The following is a 21,522-nucleotide window of genomic DNA, read 5'->3' on the forward strand; positions in this document are numbered from 1 at the left end:
CGACTCAGCAAGTGGTAAAACATTTTTTCCCAAAGGGCCTCAGCCTAACCTAATGGGAGCCCAACATAGTAACCCATGAAAACAGGACCAGAATCTCGGCTTGGGCTAGGCTCGCTAAGAGTCAGGTCAGCCTGTCAGGCTTTCTTACTAATATATATATATATATATATATATATATATATATATATATATATATATATATATATATATATATATAGTCACTAGAATACGAGAACTAATGTGTGAACTATGATTTTCATGGGGTTTTTGTTCTTTTCTCTTAAATCTAAGAGGATGTGATTTACATGCTTGGTTTTATAAAAACATGCTCTTGAATCATCCAATTTTGATGCATAAATAAGATTTTTAAGGCTGTAAAATTAATGGCTCATAATCTTCATAAATATTCAAGCATTCAAAAATTGCATTTTGCATCGAAAATGCACGGTCCAAAGATTGATTCCTAGCAAATTCACCATGCCAAGCACATCCACATGGTTGGATTTGCACAAAAAAGTGTTGGAAAAAGCCCATATTTCTAGTTCACCATGATTTTCATGAATTTTTATTCTTTTCTCTTGAATCTAACCATACGGGCTACATGCTTGGTTTTATAAGAACCCACTATTGAATCATCTAATTTTGATGCATACATGAGATTTTTTAAAGGCTTTAAAATCAATGCCTCATAATCTTCATAAATATTCAAGCATTCAAAAATCACATTTTTTTTTCATAAAAAAATGCACAATCCAATGGATGATTCCTAGCAAATTCACCATGCCAAGAACATCCACATGGTTGGATTTACAAAAAAAGTATTGTAAATGGCCATATTTGTACTTCTCTCTCTCTCTCTCTCTCTCTCTCTCTCTCTCTCTCTATATATATATATATATATATATACCAACAAATCGGGCATTTACCAACATATCGGTTCCATTTTGGTGGTTCAAAAAAAGAAATCAGTTGTATGATTTAATAGTTGTTTTTTTTTTTTTTGAAAGGCAAGCTGGAGTTAGGCGGACCCCTACAAGAACAACAGCCGTCATATGTGGCAGAAGGAATGGATCCCGGGCCTTCAGCTTAACACAGGATCCCGCTTACCATATGGAATACCACCTCGGTGGTGTATGATTTAATAGTTATCATCAATTCATTCTCTAAAAAAAAATAGTTATCATTTCTTTAAAAGAAAATTAAGAGACCCTTTTGTTGAAACTGATTCTGGTGTATGATTGTGGGGGTAGTCATGTAGGTCCGGATCAATATTGAAACAGCTCTAACATGGTTTAAAACACACTGAAAAACAGTTTAAAACCACAAGTCCTCTGCAGCCAATCTAGTGAGATTTAAAAAAAAAAAATCTCTGGTTTTTATTGGCAAAATTTCTATAAAAATGAAAAATTCAAATTATTTATTGAAAATATCGAATAATTAAAATTAAAAAAATTAAAAATAATTATGGAAAAAACACATTGACAGGAACATCATTTAAAAAACACTCTCCAGCCTTAAAAGCTCATACTCTCAACCCATGTACACAAACACCCACCCACCGATACTGGTGTCAACAGGTAGAGTTTGGTTATGACTCAGGTGGAATCAGACTTGGACCCAATTTTCGAGTATGGTATCGGGTCCCGACTCAGGTCTACTAAAAGAGAAACCATACCTGGACTACATGAACCATAACCATACTTGGTAAAATAATATTTTTTTATCATTTTTACGTTGAAAATTTGTGGGTCTTAATCAAAACTCGGGTCGGGCCTGGGTTTGATATAAAATTTTAGCAGATCCATGTATTAATTGGAACTTCGGACCTGGGTCTTTTCCTTTATCACGATACCCAGTCCTTGTCCGGGTCAGGTCCAGGTAAAGCAGACCCATTGACACCCCCTACCCACCGAGATACCAACCCAGACACATCATCAAAATCATGGGATTCAAATAGACTGACTTATGAGCGCAGGGTTTAGGAGAAGACGGTAATAAAGTATTTTTGGAAACTCAATTCTCGTTCTTGTTACCAGGGGTATAAAAGTCATTTTAACATTGCCATTCAACTAAAGTCAACGTCTTACAGTCTAAGAAAAGAACCAAACCAGTTTGTCATAACGGGGGCAAGAAAAGTGGGGGCCATTTTGGTAAAGCAGATAAGGCAGCGACTTTTCCACATAAAACATGATAAGGTGAAAAACTTAAAAAAGAAAAAAACAAAAATAATGTCATATCGGCAGTAAGCAATAAACAACAATTTGGGATCAAGTGATACAGAAAAATCAGCACCAAACAACAATAAAAACATTTAGGCCTTCATCAGAAAACAATTGGGGTCGACAATATGAACCAAAAAAGAAAATCATTCAGGGTCTTCCACATGAATCCTTCTCTTCCAATCATTTCTATCAATTGTCATGTTCTCGGTGAAGTTCAAAGCATTCATATCCTTTTCTATCATCTTCATCCAAGTCTTCTTAGGTCTATTTCGACTTCTTTTAACTAATATATTTTCTCATTTTTTTATCCTTTTAACTAGAGCATCATTAGGCCTTCGCCGAATATGTCCAAACCACCATAAACGATTCTCTCTCATCTTATTTTCAATGAATGCAATGCCTACCTTCTTGCGTATCTCCTTGTTTCGAATCTTATCTTTTATTGTATTTTTACATATTTATCTAAGCATACGCATCTCAGCTACACTCATTTTTTGAATATAATGTTTTTTTGGCAACCAAACATTCCATACCATATAGTAAAACAGGCCTAATTGTCGTCCTATAAAACTTTCTCTTCAACCGCAATAGCATTTTACTATTGCACAACACTCCGGTTGCACTTTTTTATTTCATCCACCCAACCTTTATCTTATGATTTATATTTTCATCAATTTTTTCATACTTTTGAATGAAAAATCACCACCAATGGTGAATATCCAAGTGAGAGGCTCTTTTAAGCTCTTACCACCAAGGCTTTTTTATGGTACGGTTATGCATTGTGTGGTGGATATTGATCCCAACTGGTGCATGGTCCATACTGCTACTCGACTGGTTGGTAACAAAATGCAAACGGTTTGGATTCAGGTCTGATGTATATAATCCAACATAGTTTAACTCCGGTTATTTGAATTTGGAGTCAGATTCCGATTTAGATTCATATGAAAAAGTACAGTATCTGATTTTTTACATGTTATCGGATTCAGTCATAAAATATCCTGAATTTAATTAATCAGATTTGATTTGGCTCATCACTGAATCCTAATATTCGGGTTGAATATTGGATAACATCCAATCGTTGAGGTCCCAAACTAGTGGCTTTTGAGTGTTAATAAAAAAACAAGGAGGAGAACCAATGGGGGGAGCGCCGCTTGTCTGGCAGGAGCAGTTACGGGTCTGACTGATCTCAGCTTTGGTGAACCCAAATCTTTACTTTACTTTACTATTTTGTCCTTTGTCCTTCGTCCTTGATCCGGTGGCTTGGAAGGCAGATGGCAAGTTCTGAACCATATTTTTGGAATCAGATCAGGTCATGCTGAACATGAGCGTTTTTGCTCATGCTGACATCGTGGCCATCCGATTTGCATTTTAAAAAGCTCAAAAATCAACAAAACCACGTGGCATTCATCCAAAATAAAAACAGACGGCCAGGATGAGAAAAAACGCTCATGTTCAGCATGACCTGATCTGATTCCTACCATATTTTTGAGCATTAAACAAGGCTTTTAAAGTCGCCAAGAGTAAAGTGGCGTTTTTCGAGTATACTAACGAGGCATAAGTCTCAATATTTTCCAAAGATTAAGTTTAAAACAATTAATAAACATACAGCTACAAAAATAACCAGAATAAATAAAACAAAGAAAATTTTGTATCAAATTACCAAAACAAAAATTAACATAAAACACAAAATAATTTTTTGATGTCCCTTTTTCTCTTTTTACTCAAAACAAAGTAAACAAATGAACTTATTGGAGAAAAAATAACAAATGGTTAATATACAAAGTACAATTTAGGTAAGCTAGGTATTTTTTTTTTTTAAATTACTTACTACCCTGAGACATATAAAAGCACCTAAGGGTCTAAGGCAAATACCCATCATAAAAAGTATAAGAGGTATAAAAGGGTAAAGACTAAGAGTACGTTTAACACAAATGTTTTATGAAAAGTAAAAAATATTGTTCAAAAGATATTCACTTTCAAACCTCACAAGAAAATGACTCTCATGCAAATGAGATTCACTATGTAAATTTTATTTTTTATAAAGTTTGTTTACGAGGTTTTGTGCCAAAAAAAAAAAAGTTTTTGTTTTTTGTTGTTTTTTAAGTACTGTTGAAATGAGATTTACTTTCTAAAACTCATGAGAGCTGGTGCTTTCTAAATTTCACTTTTAAGGTTTATGCCAACTCATTTTTTATAAAACTTATTTTTTAAGCAAATTTTATGTTTGATTGTTTTTTAAAGTAGTGCACTTTCTAAATCTCATGTCACTATAGGATCCGATTAATAGTGAAATCCAGACTCGGTAAGAAGATTTGTGCTTGAGTCTGAATCCAACAGATTATCCAATCTGATTACATATAAAAATATTGGGTCTGATTAGCTAATCAGATCTAGATTTGGTATTATCTTTTTTCTTGCACAGAACCCGATTAGGCTAATTGCTAGATCCAACAAGGTCAGATTAGTGATGCCCTAGACCTAACCGGATTTGGACCAGTTTACATCCGTATCAGAGGCAGATGCCTCCAAGTACAGGTCAGTCTTTGAGACCTCTCTGCAAACTGCTGCGTCTGAGCTTCAAATCCAAAACCATTTGACCCCCAATCCAAATAATATGTACTTGGAAACAACCGATTTGCACCATTTTTATATATCACTTTCACAGTCTCTGTCTTCCACGTGGAACCATTTCATGTTTTTGTCAATTTGCGAGAAACTTAAAACCATTGGCATAATTTTTAATTCTATTTAAGAGCTTCTCACAGTGGCTGGTTAAAGATGACTATGATTGGCCACCTGACATGAACAGTGGCCAATTCAGGATTTTGCTTAAAGAGGGCAAAAACAAATAAATTTTATAATAAAATAAAATATAAAGAAGGGGATTTGGTTTTAAGGGGGCAAAAAATTTTATAATACAATAAAATATAAAAGAGGGCAATATAAATTTTTATATTTTGCTTAAAGGGAGTAAAAAAAATTATAATAAAATAAAATATAAAAGAGGGCAATATAAATTTTTATATTTTGCTTAAAGGGAGTAAAAAAAATTATAATAAAATAAAATATAAAAGATGGCAATATAAATTTTTATCATATAATAATAAAAATTCTCAAAACTTGAGGAGGGGCTCAAGCCGCTCCTCGCCCCATGGAAATGAAAAAGTGAATGAATGAAACCCATGAGGGAGGTGTTTCTCTCTCTCCCCACAATGTGAAAGGCACCTAACTCTACTTACCAATCGGTGTAGGAAGACGACTCCCTGTGGTCTGTCGGTGCGCGGTTGGTCATTGGTGTTTTCCACTCGGCTTAGTCACCAAAAAAAAATAACTGTAGCTGATTTATTTTAAAAAAAAGGGGGTCATATCAAGTGGGGTCCTTTTATTCAAGGGGGTTTCATTATTTTCTGGCTTTTGCATAAAGTAGATGATTCCAGGACTTATTTTTCGATGATGATATTCAGGCAATTTACTGTTGCTTCCAGTGTTGGCATAAAGAACAACGCATTTATTAGGGCATTCATTAGTTGTAAATTACACATTTTATCAGCTGAATTACAGCACTATTTGACACAATGAGATGGGAGGGGAGATGGTATTTAACGAGGGTGGAATTAATACCACCAACCCTTACAGTAACAGTTGTGTGGGAGATGCACCACTTTCAACTACTTCCTCACCTCCCTCCCATCACCAATCTCTCTCTCCTCTCCAACACCAGCTTTCAAACAAAGTCAACATCCACTTATATAATATAACACTTACCATTTGTCCCACAGGCCTTGACAGCCATGAAGATTCAAGACAGTCAAGATCAGACCTAGTTTCCTGACACCGGAATTATATCGCAGTAATTTTGATTCTTAATTAAAGTACTAAGGTTCAGAAAAAAATTATGGTAAGTAACGGTGCTCAACTTGATATCACGCATGATGGTTAGTTTGAAAAGGTAATCAATCTCTAGGCTTAGATAATGTTTTGGTGGTCCCTTAAATTAAAAAAAAACTTGTTTCACTTAGTCAATTAACTCCAATTGTTTTCTTGCAACTTACACTGCACAATTGCGCTTAGAGTCTGTTTTGCTTTTGTTGAGTCTGATGTAAGCTGCCCGGTTCAGGTGAATCAATACCCCGAAGAGGCAGCCCGTATACTTGAACTGTAATAGCCTGCGGACAAAATTGTGAATGAAGTAAATGCGTTGAGCTTTCTTTTGTTCACCCTCGTTGTGACTGCTTCTTGTGATTGCAACTTCTCTCCCTCTATTCTTTCTTGCTCTCTTGCACTCTGATTACAAGCTTTCGCGACCGGCAAACGAGCTGACGAGTAGGCTTGCGGCGATTAGGAAGGATCGTCGCGCTGCGCTGGCCCATTGAAGGAAATAGGCCCATGACAAGTGGTACCAGAGTCTGTTCTCGTGCTGGGGAAGGGACTCCGGAGTCGGTGTCGACAGACACGCCGACAGGCTGCGATTTGTGAGCAAGACATCGTGGCACCTTATCAACACTTGCGCAACACCAAAGGCAAAGCAGTTGCCGAAACTGAGGAGATGGGTTCACCTCGGGGCCAAAAAGAGTTGACTGCAACTGTTAACAAGGTGGTGGAAGATGTGACTTCGCATGATAAAGCGATTTCACGCACATGTGAATCATTCAATGGATTGAATAATGTGGTGGCGAGCCTACAAGAGCAGGTGAACTTACTAATGGGGCAGGTCACTTCATTGACGACTTCAGTGACCGATCTTGAGTTGAGGAACCGTACGTTGTAGCGGACGGTGACCCTAAATGGCAGAAATGATGAGAGACCATCAAGGATTGATGTACCTAGATCCACAAAATTCAATGGTTCTCGTGACAGCAAGGCCATTGAGAACTTCTTGTTCCAAGTAAAAGACTACTTGGATATCCAGAATGTGACTCTCGAAGATATGAGGATCAAGGTTGCAGTGGCCTTACTTGATGGTGATGCTATCGCTTGGTGGAGGCGAAAGCACAATGACATAAAGAGGGGTCAATGTGTGATAGACACCTTTGATGACTTCAAAGTAGAGTTGTGCAACTACTTCATGCCAAGAAATGCGCAGAGACAGGCTTACCAGATGGTTCATGAGCTCAAACATACTGGCTCGTTGCAAGACTATGTCAGAACGTTCCAGAAGCTTATGTTGGAGATACCTAACATGCCAGAAGACGACATGCTCAACTGGTTCATTGTGGGACTTCAACCATGTGCACAGTCTGAAGTGGAAAGGAGCAACCCCCGTATTTTGGAAGATGCGTATGTGGCGGCAGAGCGCTTAGTTGACACTCAGCGCAAGCCTTTCACCCCATCAACCAAAGTTGGGAAGAAGTCTGACCACAGAAGCAAGAAAGATGAGCAGCGCAACGATAAAGGTGAGGCGTCGACACGCCATCAATCCGAAAAGAAACAGAACTACACAAAGCATAACAACAGCAACAAGGGTGCGGTTGTGACATGTTGGTTCTGTGGTGATAGACATATCGCCCGACAATGCCCAAAGCGCCTTGTAAAGGATGATAGGCAAGCCAATGCTGCACAGGAAGAATGCAGCGATACTGAATGCAGTGACACTGAGACCATGCAACCGAGGATGGGCGTCATGCGATCGATCAATGCAGCCAGAAGTTGTGCAGCTAAAAACATGCAGGTCAGTAAGGAACTTATGTACGCTGAAGTTATTATGAATGGAAAGTCTACTTCAGCAATGATAGACTCCGAGGCCACACACAACTTTGTCTCGCGAAAAGAGGCAGAGCGGTTGGGCTTGAAGCATGAGCCAAAGCAGAGGACCATTAAAACGGTAAACTCTGAGGCCAATCCCATCCTTGGTGAAGCAAGGGATGTGGCTATTCATGTGGGAAGTTGGAACGGTAAAGCCAACTTCTTTGTGGTGCCCCTGGACGACTTCAAGATGATTTTGGGTATGGAGTTTCTGCGAAGCCAGAATGTTATGATGTTGCCAAAATTCAACACGCTGACGATCATGGAGTCAGACCTGTCCCACACAGTGCAGTGCCTTACGCAGAAAGGCAAGTCTTCGGTGTTGTCGGCAATGCAACTAAATAAGGGTCTCAACTATGGGGAGCAGACATTCTTAGTGGCAGTGCGCGCAGAAGAAGGGAAGGTGGAAGCAACAGTGCCGCCGACCCTAGCCCCACTATCGGAGGAGTTTCGAGGGGTGATGCCCCCGAAATTGCCAAAGCGTCTTTTGCCAAGACGCGAGGTCGACCACAAGATTGAGTTGACCTCGGGAGCGAAGCCTCCTGCAATGGTTCCATACCGTATGGGGCCAGCTGAGCTGAAAGAACTACGCAGACAGTTAGACAAGATATTGGACGCAGGCATTGTTCATCCATCAAAAGCCCCATTTGGTGCCCCAGTCCCTTTCCAGATGAAACATGATGGCTCTAAACGGTTATGTGTGGATTACTGTGCCTTGAATAAGATCACGGTGAAAAACAAGTACCCATTGTCATTGATAGCGGACTTGTTCGATCAGCTAGGCAGTGCCCGTATCTTTTCCAAGCTAGATCTGCGATCGGGTTACTGGCAAGTGAGGATTGCCGAAGGTGATGAGCCGAAAACAACTTGCGTCACCCGCTATGGTGCTTATAAATTTCTAGTAATGTCATTCAGGTTGACAAATGCTCCAGCCACGTTCACGACTTTAATGAACCAGATCTTCTACCCTTACTTAGACAAGTTTGTGGTAGTCTACCTGAATGATATCGTGATCTACAACAACAACATGGAGGAACATGCCGAGCACTTGCGAACAGTGTTTCAAGTGCTGAAGGAGAATGACCTCTGTGTCAAACGAGAGAAGTGTCTCTTCGGGCAGGAGGAGATCAGCTTCCTTAGCCACGTTGTGGGGTGTGGTGTGCTGCGTATGGATGGGCAGAAGATAAGGGCCATCCAGGAATGGGTTCCGCCAAGCAAAGTGCCAGAATTGCGGTCATTCCTCGATTTGGCAAACTATTATCGGCGTTTCATTGAAGGTTATTCCCTCATTGCCGTGCCCCTCACAAATTTGTTAAAGAAGAATCGGGTATGGCTCTGAACAAGAGCGTGCCAAGATGCTTTCGATGGCTTGAAGAAAGCCTTAGTGAGGGAGCCAGTGCTGCGACTGCCTGATCATTCGAGACCCTTTTAAGTCCACACTAATGCCTCAGACTTTGCCATTGGCGGAATTATTATGCAAGATGGTCATTTGATCGCATATGAGAGTCGCAAGCTGAAGGATGCAGAGAGGCGTTACACAGTGCACGAACGTGAGATGATCACCATTGTGTATTGCCTCAGGACTTGGCGGCACTACCTTTTGGGTGCCGAGTTCGTCGTCAAGACGAACAATGTGGCCATGAGCTATTTTTAGATGCAAAAGAAGTTAACGCCCAAGCAAGCTCGATGGCAGATGTTTTTGGCTGAGTTCGACTTTGCCTTAGAGTACAAGGTTGGAAAGACCAATGTTGTGGCGGATGCTTTGAGCCGTAGGGCTGAATTGGCTGCTGCGCGCGTGGAGCCTTTTGAAGTGCATTTGGAGAGCGCATTGCTGAGCCGCATCCGCGAGGGTACGCAGCAGGATCCGACCGCACAACACCTTGTTTCTCTAGCGCAGGCAGGGAAGAGTTGGCGATTTTGGCTACAGGATGGCCTCCTCGTAACAAAAGGGGGACGCATCTTTATACCACGGTGGGGAAGCCTTCGCCGAGAGCTACTCAAGGAGTGCCATAATACACTATGGGTCAGCCATCCTGGTCAGGAGCGGACCTTAGCACTCCTTGAGCGCGGCTATTATTGGCCGCAGATGAGAGACGACGTTGAGGGGTATGTGCGGACATGTCTCATCTGCCAGCAAGATAAGGGGACAAACCAAAAGGTTGCCGATCTCTTTGAGCCTCTACCAATTCCAGAACGTCCTTGGGATATCATCTCCATGGACTTTATTGTTAGTCTGCCGAAGGTAGAGGGCCTTAGTTCTATTTTGATTGTGGTGGATCATTTCTCAAAGTATGCCACCTTCATCCCAGCTTACAAGGAGTGCCCTGCAGAGAAGACTGCAGAGTTGTTCGTAAAGCATGTGGTGAAGCACTAGGGCATACCAAAGAGCATTGTGAGTGATCGCGATGCTCGCTTCACGGGCAAGTTCTGGCGTGAAGTATTTCGGCTACTTGGCTCTGAGTTACTGTTTTCAACTAGCTTCCATCCGCAGACAGATGGGCAGACAGAGCGTATCAACGGGATACTGGAGTAGTACCTGAGGCATTTTGTTAGTGCCAATCAGAAAAATTGGGCGAAGCTCCTTGATGTGGCACAGTTTTGTTATAATATGCAGAAGAGCGAGTCTTCAGGCCACAGTCCGTTCGAGATAGCCACGGGGCAGCAGCCACTGACCCCGCACACTCTTGCCACACAAGAAAAGGGAAGGCCATCATTCGCCTATTAGTTTGTTCGCGACTGGCACGAGCAAAATGAGTTGGCGAAGGCATTCTTACACAAAGCGGCAAAGAGAATGAAGAAGTGGGCGGACAAGCACCGTTGACCCACAAGGTTCCAAGTTGGGGACCAAGTGTTGGTGAAGTTATATCCTAGTCGCACAGGCATCTTCCGCGGGCGGGACCGCGGACTACTCAGAAAGTATGATGGACCCTTCACCATCATGAAGAAGGTGGGCAAGCTGGCATACAAGCTGGAGTTGCCCCCAGACTTCAAGGTGCACCCAGTGTTCCACGTGTGCAACCTCAAGCAGTTTCATCCAGATGATGGAGACCCGGAACACAGTGTGCCACAACGCGCTCCCATCATGCAGAGGGCCCCGACAGCACAACGGGCCGAAAAGCACCTCAGTCAGATCCTTCGCCACAAGGTCAACTACTTGGGACAAGCGAAGAAATACTTGGTGCAATGGGAGGAAACAACGGAAACAACGTGGGAGCCTGCATTTCGAATGAACAACCGTTATCCGGCTGAAGTCAAAGCTTACCATGAAACAGATGGCGCCGAGGACGGCGCATGATTTGAAGGGGGGAGCATGTTCCCTTGCGACTTACAGTGTACAGTTGCGCTTAGAGTCTGTTTTGCTTTTGTTGAGTCTGATGTAAGCTGCTCGGTTCAGGTGAATCAATACCCCGAAGGGGCAGCCCGTATACTTGAACTGTAATAGCCTGCAGGCAAAATTGTGAATGAAGTAAATGCGTTGAGATTTCTTTTGTTCACCCTCGTTGTGATTGCTTCTTGTGATTGCAACTTCTCTCCCTCTATTCTCTCTTGCTCTCTTGCACTCTGATTACAAGCTTCCGCGACCGGCAAGCGAGCTGACGAGTAGGCTTGCGGCGGTGAGGAAGGACCGTCGCGCCGCGCTGGCCCATTGAAAGAAATAGGCCCGTGACAACAATGGTTTTGTGATTAAGGACAAGAGGATGAACAAAATGGTGGCAACCGGGCATAGGATATGCAACCTCTATGGCTTCGAGTAGTCAAATAAAGAAGGGTGTGTTAATAAGGTGCTCTTCTCTATGCGGTTCAGATACACCAGCGCCCCATGCTCAAATAGTTGATTTTCTTTTAATAAATTTAAAGTCTATTAAAAACTCTATTTGCTTTAGTTGTCATGCTTGCCATTTTTATTGAAGAATATTTTAAAGATGTTTTTGGCAAAGTTCATAGAGATGTGTAGGGACCTACCTTTGTCATCTCTCATTGAAGACTTAGGTTTTATGTTGTGTTTGTTGATGAATCCTCTCAATACACCTAGGTGTTTTTGTTGAAACAAAAATCTAAGTTATTCTCAAGATTTGTTGAACTTCGTATGCTTGTCCTTACTGAATTTGAAAAAGAGATAAAGATTTTTCAAACAAAATGTGGTGGTGAATTCAATAGTCATGAACTAGAAGAATATTTAAGTCATGGTATTCTTCCCTATAAATGTTGCTAAAAAAATACCTGAATAGAATAGTATGATTAAACGATGCCACCGCTCTCAGTTGGGCCTTACTATGATGTTTCATGCTCAAATGCCAAGTAGATTATGGATTGAAGCCTCCTTCATTGTGGCATTGTAACGCCCCAATTTTATAATGGAAAATTTTGAGATTTTTTTTTAAAACACAGCGAAATCATATAAATGAAAACTGATACATCCTTGGGTGGGTTATAGTAATGCAAACACATAGACATGGGCTTAAAACACTTAATTAAATGAATTAACTTAATTCAACCCTTAATTAAAATCAGAGTTCACACTACACATAAAAATCCAACTCAACAAAACACTCTAATAAAAGCTGGATTTCTCTAAGAAAGGAGAAAGATGATGATGTTCCTTCTGACGTTGTCGAGCAACCCGCCATCACTCCGGCTTATGCATTATCTGTAAAATATTAAAGTAGATGCATTAGTACACAGCCTTAACAAGCAAAACAACAAGTGTAACCAATTATTTTCTATTAATCATGCTTTATGATGCATAATGCACATTAACATACTTGTCATATGAATGATTATCAATCAAGAATTAACATGTAATGCATTTAATTAACATTATCAGACCAAATTCCAATTTAAGCATCAATAATCATATTGCTTAAAGTAGGAAACAACTAGGCACCAACACATGCCTTTCAGTGTTGTTCGGATCTTGTTAACCCGATTTTAGAAAATTCACAAAAAATCACAGGAACCCAATTTTACTCTTAAAATTTAACTGAGATTGAATCATATTTAAGAAAAATATAAGACAAATCCTGTCAACTATATAAATTCATCTCATATTGTAGAATTTATTAAGATTTGTAGAGAAATCTTTTGACAAAAACCTTTTTACAAGATCTTCTTATACATGTTAGCTTTCACCCATAATTTTCACAATTTATTTTGATCAGTTTTGATTCAATTTTTAGAACTTGCAAAATCTCTAGTCGAAACAATCTTGCTGATAGGACAGAAAATCTGTGCTATGTAGCAATAGATGTTTTGGCCTCAAAATTGACTCGAACGAAACAAAACAAGATTCTAAATTAAAGTCTCAGATGTGTAAAATACCTAAGTATTTTTCTTTTTATTTATTGACTTTGTTTTCAGACAGATATCAAATTTTTTCTGAAACTAGTTGAAACAAAAACGAAGACAGAATATCCAAGATTTCAAACTCATGAAATATTCATTGAACACGATTAAGAATTATGTTATAATTTATTCAATCATGATTTTCAATGCTATAAACATATTTACAACATTATACAACACATCTTTAAACATATTTATGCTAAATTTTGTTAAAACATTAACACCCACCATCCAAGAATCATATTACATTTATGAAATATCTCAAATAAAATTTTATCTATTCAAGAATCATAAGAAACTTTAAACAACATCAAATTATGGTTTATTTATGTACTAACATGTTGATTAATCCTACTAAAAATGAATTAAACTACCATGCATACTCAGATTAACCTTTTTTTATCATAAAACATCAAACCCTAAAACATTTTTGTCAAACCCTTCTTCTAAAATAATTTTGCATACAAGAACATGAATTTAAGCATATATCAATTTTATAGAACTTTTGAAACTTGTATTTCATCAATATAATATAAGATTAACATCTAATCATGATTAAACAAATAAAATCTAACAAATAACCAGAAAACAAACCTTCCCAAATTGTTTTTCATATTGGAAAGCAAAAATAATCCTATTTTGAAAACCATTTTTTTCTTTGATTTTATGGTGACATGAATCCACCAAAAATGTGTTTTTTTTTAAATTGAAATCTAGTATTAGAAATGTGTTTCTAGGTCTGCTTCTCATTTGGTTCATATCTGAAAATCGTTCCTACGTATATCCCATGCGTTTGGATAGATATATGTCTACACGATTGATGCACCAACCTTAATCAGGTTCTCAAATGAATTATGGCATTTATCTCCCGTCTTCAAACCTTAGAGTAACTTCAATGACTGCTATAAAAGCTCCAAGAAAAAGGAAAACAAAAGAAGAAGATGGAACAAGGAAGAAGAAGATTGAAGAAGTGTAGTGAAATTGGGAGATAGAAGACTTAAATAGCCACGATAGAGGGATGTCCCCTCCTATTGGTTTTTCTAATCCCCAATTGAGATAAAAATCTATCTCAGCCAACTCCTAAGTGAGTCTCACTAGGTGGGACGTCCCACCTCGAAGGCTCTCCTAAGAATCTTCTAACTCTAAACAAAAACCCCTTCTAAAAGACTTTCAATTCACTAAGGTCTCTTAAGATTCTTTCTAAAATATTGCTCTCACCAAATAACTAATTATAGGGTCCACTAGGTGGGGCGGCCCACCATCCCTAGAATTCTCTATGATTAGTTACAGATTCTAAAAATCTATTTCATATGGAATCAGGGCTGGGCTAGGACTGGGCTTTTTAAAAAAAAAAAAAAATTAACTGTTTGAGGAGGTAGGACTGGGCTACAGCCCCCCCCCCCCAGCTACGCCTTTGGCCCCCGCCCCAATCCACTGCCATCCCTAGGCCCAGGTTCCACGTTGGGTGCATAATAATTTGTTAAATATTGCCATTTATTAAATTAGATGCATTAATTTCATGAGAACTGAAAATATAATTTATTTGGGTGCATGGTAGTCTTGGTTTACCATTTACTTAAGAATTTGGGCTTTGACATTTTTTCTCCGTCTCTTTATCACTTTCATTGTACAAACTGCAAAGCCTTCCTCATCAAATGACCAATAGGCAAGAGCACCAACCGACAGTTTTGCCTTGTTTTTTTTTAAGTTATGAAGCATAATGGGTTAAACCATATCAATGCAGGGTAGGCCTGGGTTTCAAGATGGCGCTTATATGATTTTGGAAAGTTTATGTTCTTATTAATTTAAAAGAAATTTTCTAATACACACACCTAAAGTCTTACAATAATAAAAAGCACAAGTTTTTTTCTATGGAAACAGCTACGGTTAGGCAGACCCTATAAGTTATACAACTATACATTGGGATTCCAACTTGCCAGCACAAGGTGACGTGCACTAACTGCTCCCTTGCTAACACACTTGAGTTTTAAATACAATTGATACATTTAAAAGAAAAAAACTTACAATTTTCAATGTTCTTTTTATATTCAAAATCACAAATATGTGGATTTAAAAAGTTTTTTTTACCTTTCGCACATGTGAACTTTCTTTCAAATATGTGACTATATTTTTTGTGGTTCTTATATCTGGATCTATTCGATCAAATGTTGAAAACTTGTGTTTTTATAGTTCTTGAAAAATTGAGACATACCCATAACTTTTATATTTTGAACTATAATCGAAAACTCTTCTAAGGTTCTACTTTATGAGTTTTAAAATATGAATAAAAATATGTTCTACCACTTATAGGGTTGCATTTTTAGCCACCTGCACTGAAAATAAAAAAAAACAGAGAAAAAAGAAAACAGATCATGATGTGAGCTTTCGACTATCATCAAGATCACCTTAATTTGATGAGTGATTGAAGAAAAACATCATATGAAAGACTGTTTTTTTTAAATATGCAAACAACAAACATAAGTGAAGTTGAGAAAATCCACATAAAATATAGGTGAACTTGAAGAAGTTCATATAAAATATATTTATACCTTCTTAAATTTATATAAAATATGTAATACCTCAAATCAGCATAAAATATATGCATACTTAAGAAAGTCTGAATAAAATATACCAAAGACTTAAGGGAGTTCACATAAAATAAAACTTTCTTATTTTGTTCAAGTTAAATAAAAAAGTTTGTATGTAATTTTATGCCAACTTCAAAAAGTCGATAAAAAGAAAACTTGAGGTAAAAAAAGACATTTCTTACACTAGTTATTTGCAATTTTGGACATGAAGCAAATATAAAAATTATGAAAGTTAAAAAAAATAGGTCAAATTAATTGTACAGTACAGTCAATTTTGTTTAAAAAAAATACAACTAGAACAGGTTAAAAAAAGATTAATTGAAAAGGTCCATCATTTCTTTCTGTCAAGGTTATACCGTTAACTTGTGCCAAAATTACCATTTTACTCACTAAAAACTTTTTTTTTAAGTGACACCTGCAATATGCCTTTATTTACAAAAGAGATGTCTTTTTTATTGGACAAATTTACCAAGGAATGTCAATCTCTCTTTACCATCTCTCTATGTTTAACATGTTCTACGGTAACCTAGCATGGGCATTAGTGATATTAGATTCTTTCCACCTACACTGTGAAGATGACCCATCAAACCAACTTAGACCATGAAATCCAATGGTTAAAACCTCATCCTTGTCCAAATAGCATAACCACTAGGCTGACAGGGCCATATCTTAGTATTTCTAAGTCCATTATCCATAAGGGGATGGAGGAAGGAGAAGCTTTTTGGGGTTCTGTAGGTAGACAGGATCGATGTATTATGTTCACTCCTTTCTTTCAAAGTCAAGGGTTTGAAACCAAAAAAAGGCTAAAAATGAGAGAGAGAGAGAGAGATGAGCCAAAACTTACTGAGAGAGATAACTGTATAATAATAATTACTTTAGAAAGAGAGAGATAATTGTATAATAATAATGATTTTATTTAAGCTTAAACGATAAAGATCATTAAGTATTTGTTACTGTTGTCAAAAACTTAACGAAGAGAGAGAAAGGTGGAACCGTTTTTTAAAGGGGAGAGAATAAAAAATGTTTAACTGTCTTAAGGGAAGAGAAAGGTAAATTTTAGCCAAAGAGGAACAGAGAGAGAGAGAGAGAGAGAGAGAGAGAGAGAGAGAGAGAGAGAGAGAGAGGTGAAACCGTTTTTAAGGGGGGGAGAATAAAAAATGTTTTAACGGTCTTTGGGGACAGCTATTTTTCATAGGACTTGTCTGAAGTAGTTGCCTACGGTGCTTTCTATATCATAATAGATTTGGTTTAAGTTTCAACAAGGGATTCATTTTTTTTATTGGTAGGCAGGAAATTGATCTCCACACTTGACACGAGACCATATGTACAAAACCTTGTCCACACCTTCATTTTATTTAGATCTTAAAATGAGTTTGTTGGAGAATTGACTGGGGTCCTAACTAGGGCTGGGAAATGAATCGAGAAGCTTGCAGCTCGGCTCGGCGAAATGAGCTGGCTCGCAACTCGTATAGTGTAGATGAGAGGAGTATGAACAAATAAGTGTTTGTTTCGGTTCAGCTCATCTAGGCTCGTATAAAGAAAATATAATGTTTGATTTGGTGGTCAACATGTATGGCTGTGTTAGAGTTGGTTTAAAGTTGGAGCTCCAGCTTGGCTCACTTAGATCTGAGTCAGAGCTGTGTTAAGTTCGTTTGGCTTGTTTTCCAGCCTTAGTCCCAAGCAAACTTAATTGAAATGAGCATGGGTCACACATACTTCTAAGGGCCTGTTTGGTTAGCATCAAATATCCATATATATGTAAGACACTGGAAAACTAAAAATAAGATATATCTTTTTTTATTGTTTAATAGCAAAATAAGATTTTGTTAAAATCGGATGTTTGAGAAGGAAATTTTTCATTTAGGGGCCAACCTTTTGCCCCAAATTCCAAATGTGGGCCAATGAAAACACGAGCGTTACCCCCCTCGGCCCTCAGATTAATATTTGGGCCGTACGATCGTTACGCCCACCCCTCACCCTTCACCCCACGACCCAAACCCGCAGCCGACCGGCCCTCTTTCTCTCTCTCTCTCTCTCTCTCTGGTTTGCCCTCTCCTTCTCCACACCATCTCTCTCTCTGGTTTGCCCCCCTCCTCCACACCGTCTCTCTCTCTCTCTCCGTGGATGTGGATTCATTTTCAGTTTGCATAATTCTTGATGCAATTTCTTCTTGTTGATGGCAGATTCGTCGGCAATCTGAGGGGTTCTTCAATGATGGGAGGTCGTCACCCTCTCTAAGATCGTTCCCGTAAGACGTCGTCCTTCTCTTGCTTCCTTCTTGTTATTGTTCTTTCCCTTTCGTTTCTGTTGGTTTTGATCGTTCTCTACATATCCTAATATTAGCGTTTCTCTTGTACTTTGGTTTCATCTAGAACTGGACTGTGTAGATTATCTAAAAGCTGTGAAAATGATAAGAATTGAATGTACAGATGGAATTAACTTGATTTATGATGAGAGGTTGGTTCGAATTTTCATTAGTTGTGGAGAAATGGCAATAACTAGCAAATGGGTTTGTCTATGGTTGTGTGTTGGAAAAATAAAAAAATCAATGAAGGAAATGTTAAAATTCAAGATAAATATTCAAAGCCCAAAGAGGGTTAGGGGATAGACTAAATGCTTGAGAAAAGTTTCTGTGAAGATCCATTTGAATTCTAAGCTATAAGATAGTTGGCTTTTTTTCCTGTACCCTGTTCTGCTTTTCCTTCTTCCTCTCTCTTAGTTTCAATTGTCACTTTTATCTTGAACTAGAAGGGTATAGTCATGTGGTATAACATCCAATCTTTGAAGGTTGCGTAGAATATGACACAACTTCTATGCAGTAGCCACTGTGTTCTTTTGATGTCGATTTGCATTTAAGAGATATTTACCCTCCTCCCTCTCTACTGTATATTTTCACAATAATTGGTTCTCTTACTAGAAAGTCCATGAAGGATCTCATGGCCAGAGGTTCAATCAGAAAGATCTTTCTGTTTATTCAAGCCAGCAGATTTAAACCAGAGAGACCAGTGCCTAAGGCTTCTGCTATTCATTTTTACTACCACAGGTTCCTTTGTCAAGTAACTTCTATTGTTTTGTCCTGAAGCTTTTAGTACAACTGTTTCTGCTTTTTGAAAATCAACTAAAGCTATTCCTTTTTGGCATGTTGTTGACGGAGGAGTTCTCCCCTCTTGTTTGAGGAGATGCTACTTTGGCATTGAGCGTTTCCTGACCAATGATGGTTGTAGGTTTTGTGCTTTCTTGGCATTTTCTACCAATAAGTTTAGTTTCTTCTACAATTCACTGTTTATGTATTGCAGTCTATTCTTGTAATACAATGGTGACTGCAAATTAGGACATTGGGACACTTCTCAAAAGTTTGGGAAACAAGGACCATGATGCTATGCTACAATATATGGTTGATAGTGTTTTTCTTTAAATCCTATATTATTGCCTTCATTTATTTGTTCAAACACTGCACTTTTCTAAAAATTTGAGAAACCTGAAATTTAAAAAATGTGAAAAGTAGAAAACTGGACATTTGAATTTCTGGTTTCCCTAAACGAGTGCTCCTATGCATGGTAGTTTTCAAAAATTCACCACTTCTTTGGCTAGCAACAATTATCCGGATATACAGGATACTGGAAAAATGAAAAAACAGATTTTCAAGTGCATCCAAACACCATGTTCTTCTAGAATTTAAAAAACCTGAAAATTTTAAAATAATAAAAGAAGAAAATCAAACATTTATTTATTCTTGGATTTGCAACCAAATAGGCCCTAAAGAAAAAACTAAAAAGAAATCCTTATTTTTGCTTTGGAATACTTTTTCGCTTGCCTTTACTGGGAAACGAGAAAGAAGAAAGAGAATGGATTTCTCGGTGGATCTCGTTATTTCATAAATTTTCCACATAAGTTTTTTTTATTTTATTTTGATAAATGTTGTGCAATTTCGAGATTTCTACAAATTAATTCTCGAAACCTCTGTTTTTTTTTTCTAATTAGAACAGGCAAGGCGATAGTTCTTTTCTTTTTAGATATACTTTTCAAATTTCTTTACTGGGAAGCAAGAGAGAATAAACGGATGAGAATGGATTTCTCGAGAGATTTCGTTACTTTCCTGCGATTCTTCGTCACAACGAGTATCGCCGTCATCTTCATCCTCGCGGGATTTTTTCCATCGGCAGCTTCTTCCGGAAGCCTCGTAAAGGGTCGCCTTCTCGTCGGCATCACTCTAGTGCGAGGAGCAGTCGATGACGGGGCAGGTCAGTCTCTCTCTCTCTCTCTCTCTTTTACGAGTAACAATACCATGCGAAACTCCTCATCGGTAGATCGACGTTTTCTCAGCTAATGTCTCTTACGTCAGATAATACAAAAGAGAGAGACAAGTTAAAGGGCACGTTTGGAAGAGAGAAAAACTTTCATAGGAAATAAAAAGGTTTGCCTATGAGAGTTTTTTTTTTTATAGGAGAAGATCTTCAAAAGAAAGTTGTTCGCTTGTTTGTGCAGCATGAGAAAAATAGAGTGGGAAAATGTGAAAAAATAAAAGAGAAGAAGAAGAGAGTGGTGGTGATGGTGGGTAGTGGTGAGATGTGTGGTGGGGAGCGTAAAAATAAATTTTTTCTTGATAGGAAACATTCTCCCATCACCTTTTATGAAAGAAATGTTTTCTATCAAAAACTATACTTTTTAGAAAAACTGTCTCAGCAAAAAAGTCTCTTATTTGGAACTATCAAAAACTGCATAGAAATTTTCTATTTTGCATCACTTTTCTTACATCTCTCTCCCAAACGTCCCCAAAAGCTTGTTTGTCTCTCTCTCTAAAGAGCAACTACGCCATGCTAAAATCCTCATATACTGATCACCTTTTTTTTTTCGGCCGAGAAATTGTTGTTTTCCTATCGTGTATGCCAGGTAGAAATTGTAGTTTTTTTTTTTTTTATGTTTTGACGAATCAGATTACACGGATCTGATGTACACTATTTATTTAGAAAAAAAACGAGTTTTGGATCATGTGATTGTATCGCATAAGCAGGTTTCTTAAAAAGCTTTGAATATTGACGGTTTTAAAAATAAAATATATTTTCATGTCCAAGAAAACAAATAAAAGTGTGGTCCCTATCAAACAAATTATGCCGCCAATGCATAGTGACAAAAGTTGACAACTTCCGATCACTCCATTTTCTGTTGGGCCCCACAGTTGACAAGCTGTACCATAGCGACAAAAGTTTAAAACGGCAAGCTCAATTAGCAAGAATTTTTTTTTGTGAGATTTTGAAATTTTTATTTAGCTCAAGTTTGTTTTTGGAAAATATCGGCTACAAATAAATTAGTAATTATTTAATAAATATGAGGCAAAATAAAAATTTTAGAAAATGATATGAGTTTAAGGTTTTGTAGAAAATTGAATCCAGCATGGATTTCCTTATTGTAAATTTTGTACAGTTGTGATTGAATAAACAAGTTTCTATGTAAAAAAAAAAGGTTTTGTTCAAAATTGAAACTTCTAAATAAAATAATTTAAAACTTCAAAATATATGTTTAATGTAGACGTTGGACTTTAGGAGACCTTTCCTATTCTCAACGCATTTAAACCATTTAATTTTCAAGATATATTTTATGAAACCTTTTTCTATTATGAACACTTTCCA

The 21,522-nt window shown here is 37.9% G+C and overlaps 1 protein-coding gene across 5 annotated transcripts in view; it reads left to right on the forward strand.

The window, feature by feature from the left end:
• The first annotated feature begins 17,878 nt into the window (after positions 1–17,878).
• The window catches only part of LOC149845124 (Pectinacetylesterase family protein), a 46,908-nt gene continuing 43,264 nt past the window's right edge, over positions 17,879–21,522 (forward strand). For 2 of the 5 annotated variants that reach the window (XM_089995530.1, XM_089995528.1), the window contains exons 1-3: positions 17,879–17,975; positions 18,079–18,143; positions 19,882–20,136. In XM_089995530.1, coding sequence (XP_089851656.1) covers positions 19,956–20,136 — 181 coding nt within the window. In that variant the 5' untranslated portion in view covers positions 17,879–17,975; positions 18,079–18,143; positions 19,882–19,955. Of the gene's footprint in view, positions 17,976–18,078; positions 18,144–19,790; positions 20,137–21,522 lie in introns of those variants that run through there. The other 3 variants (XM_089995531.1, XM_089995529.1, XM_089995532.1) reach the window with 2 other exon arrangements.

This window comes from Nuphar pumila, chromosome 2 (assembly GCF_984573655.1).
Source record: "Nuphar pumila chromosome 2, dmNupPumi1.hap1.1, whole genome shotgun sequence".
Taxonomy (NCBI): Eukaryota; Viridiplantae; Streptophyta; class Magnoliopsida; order Nymphaeales; family Nymphaeaceae; genus Nuphar; species Nuphar pumila.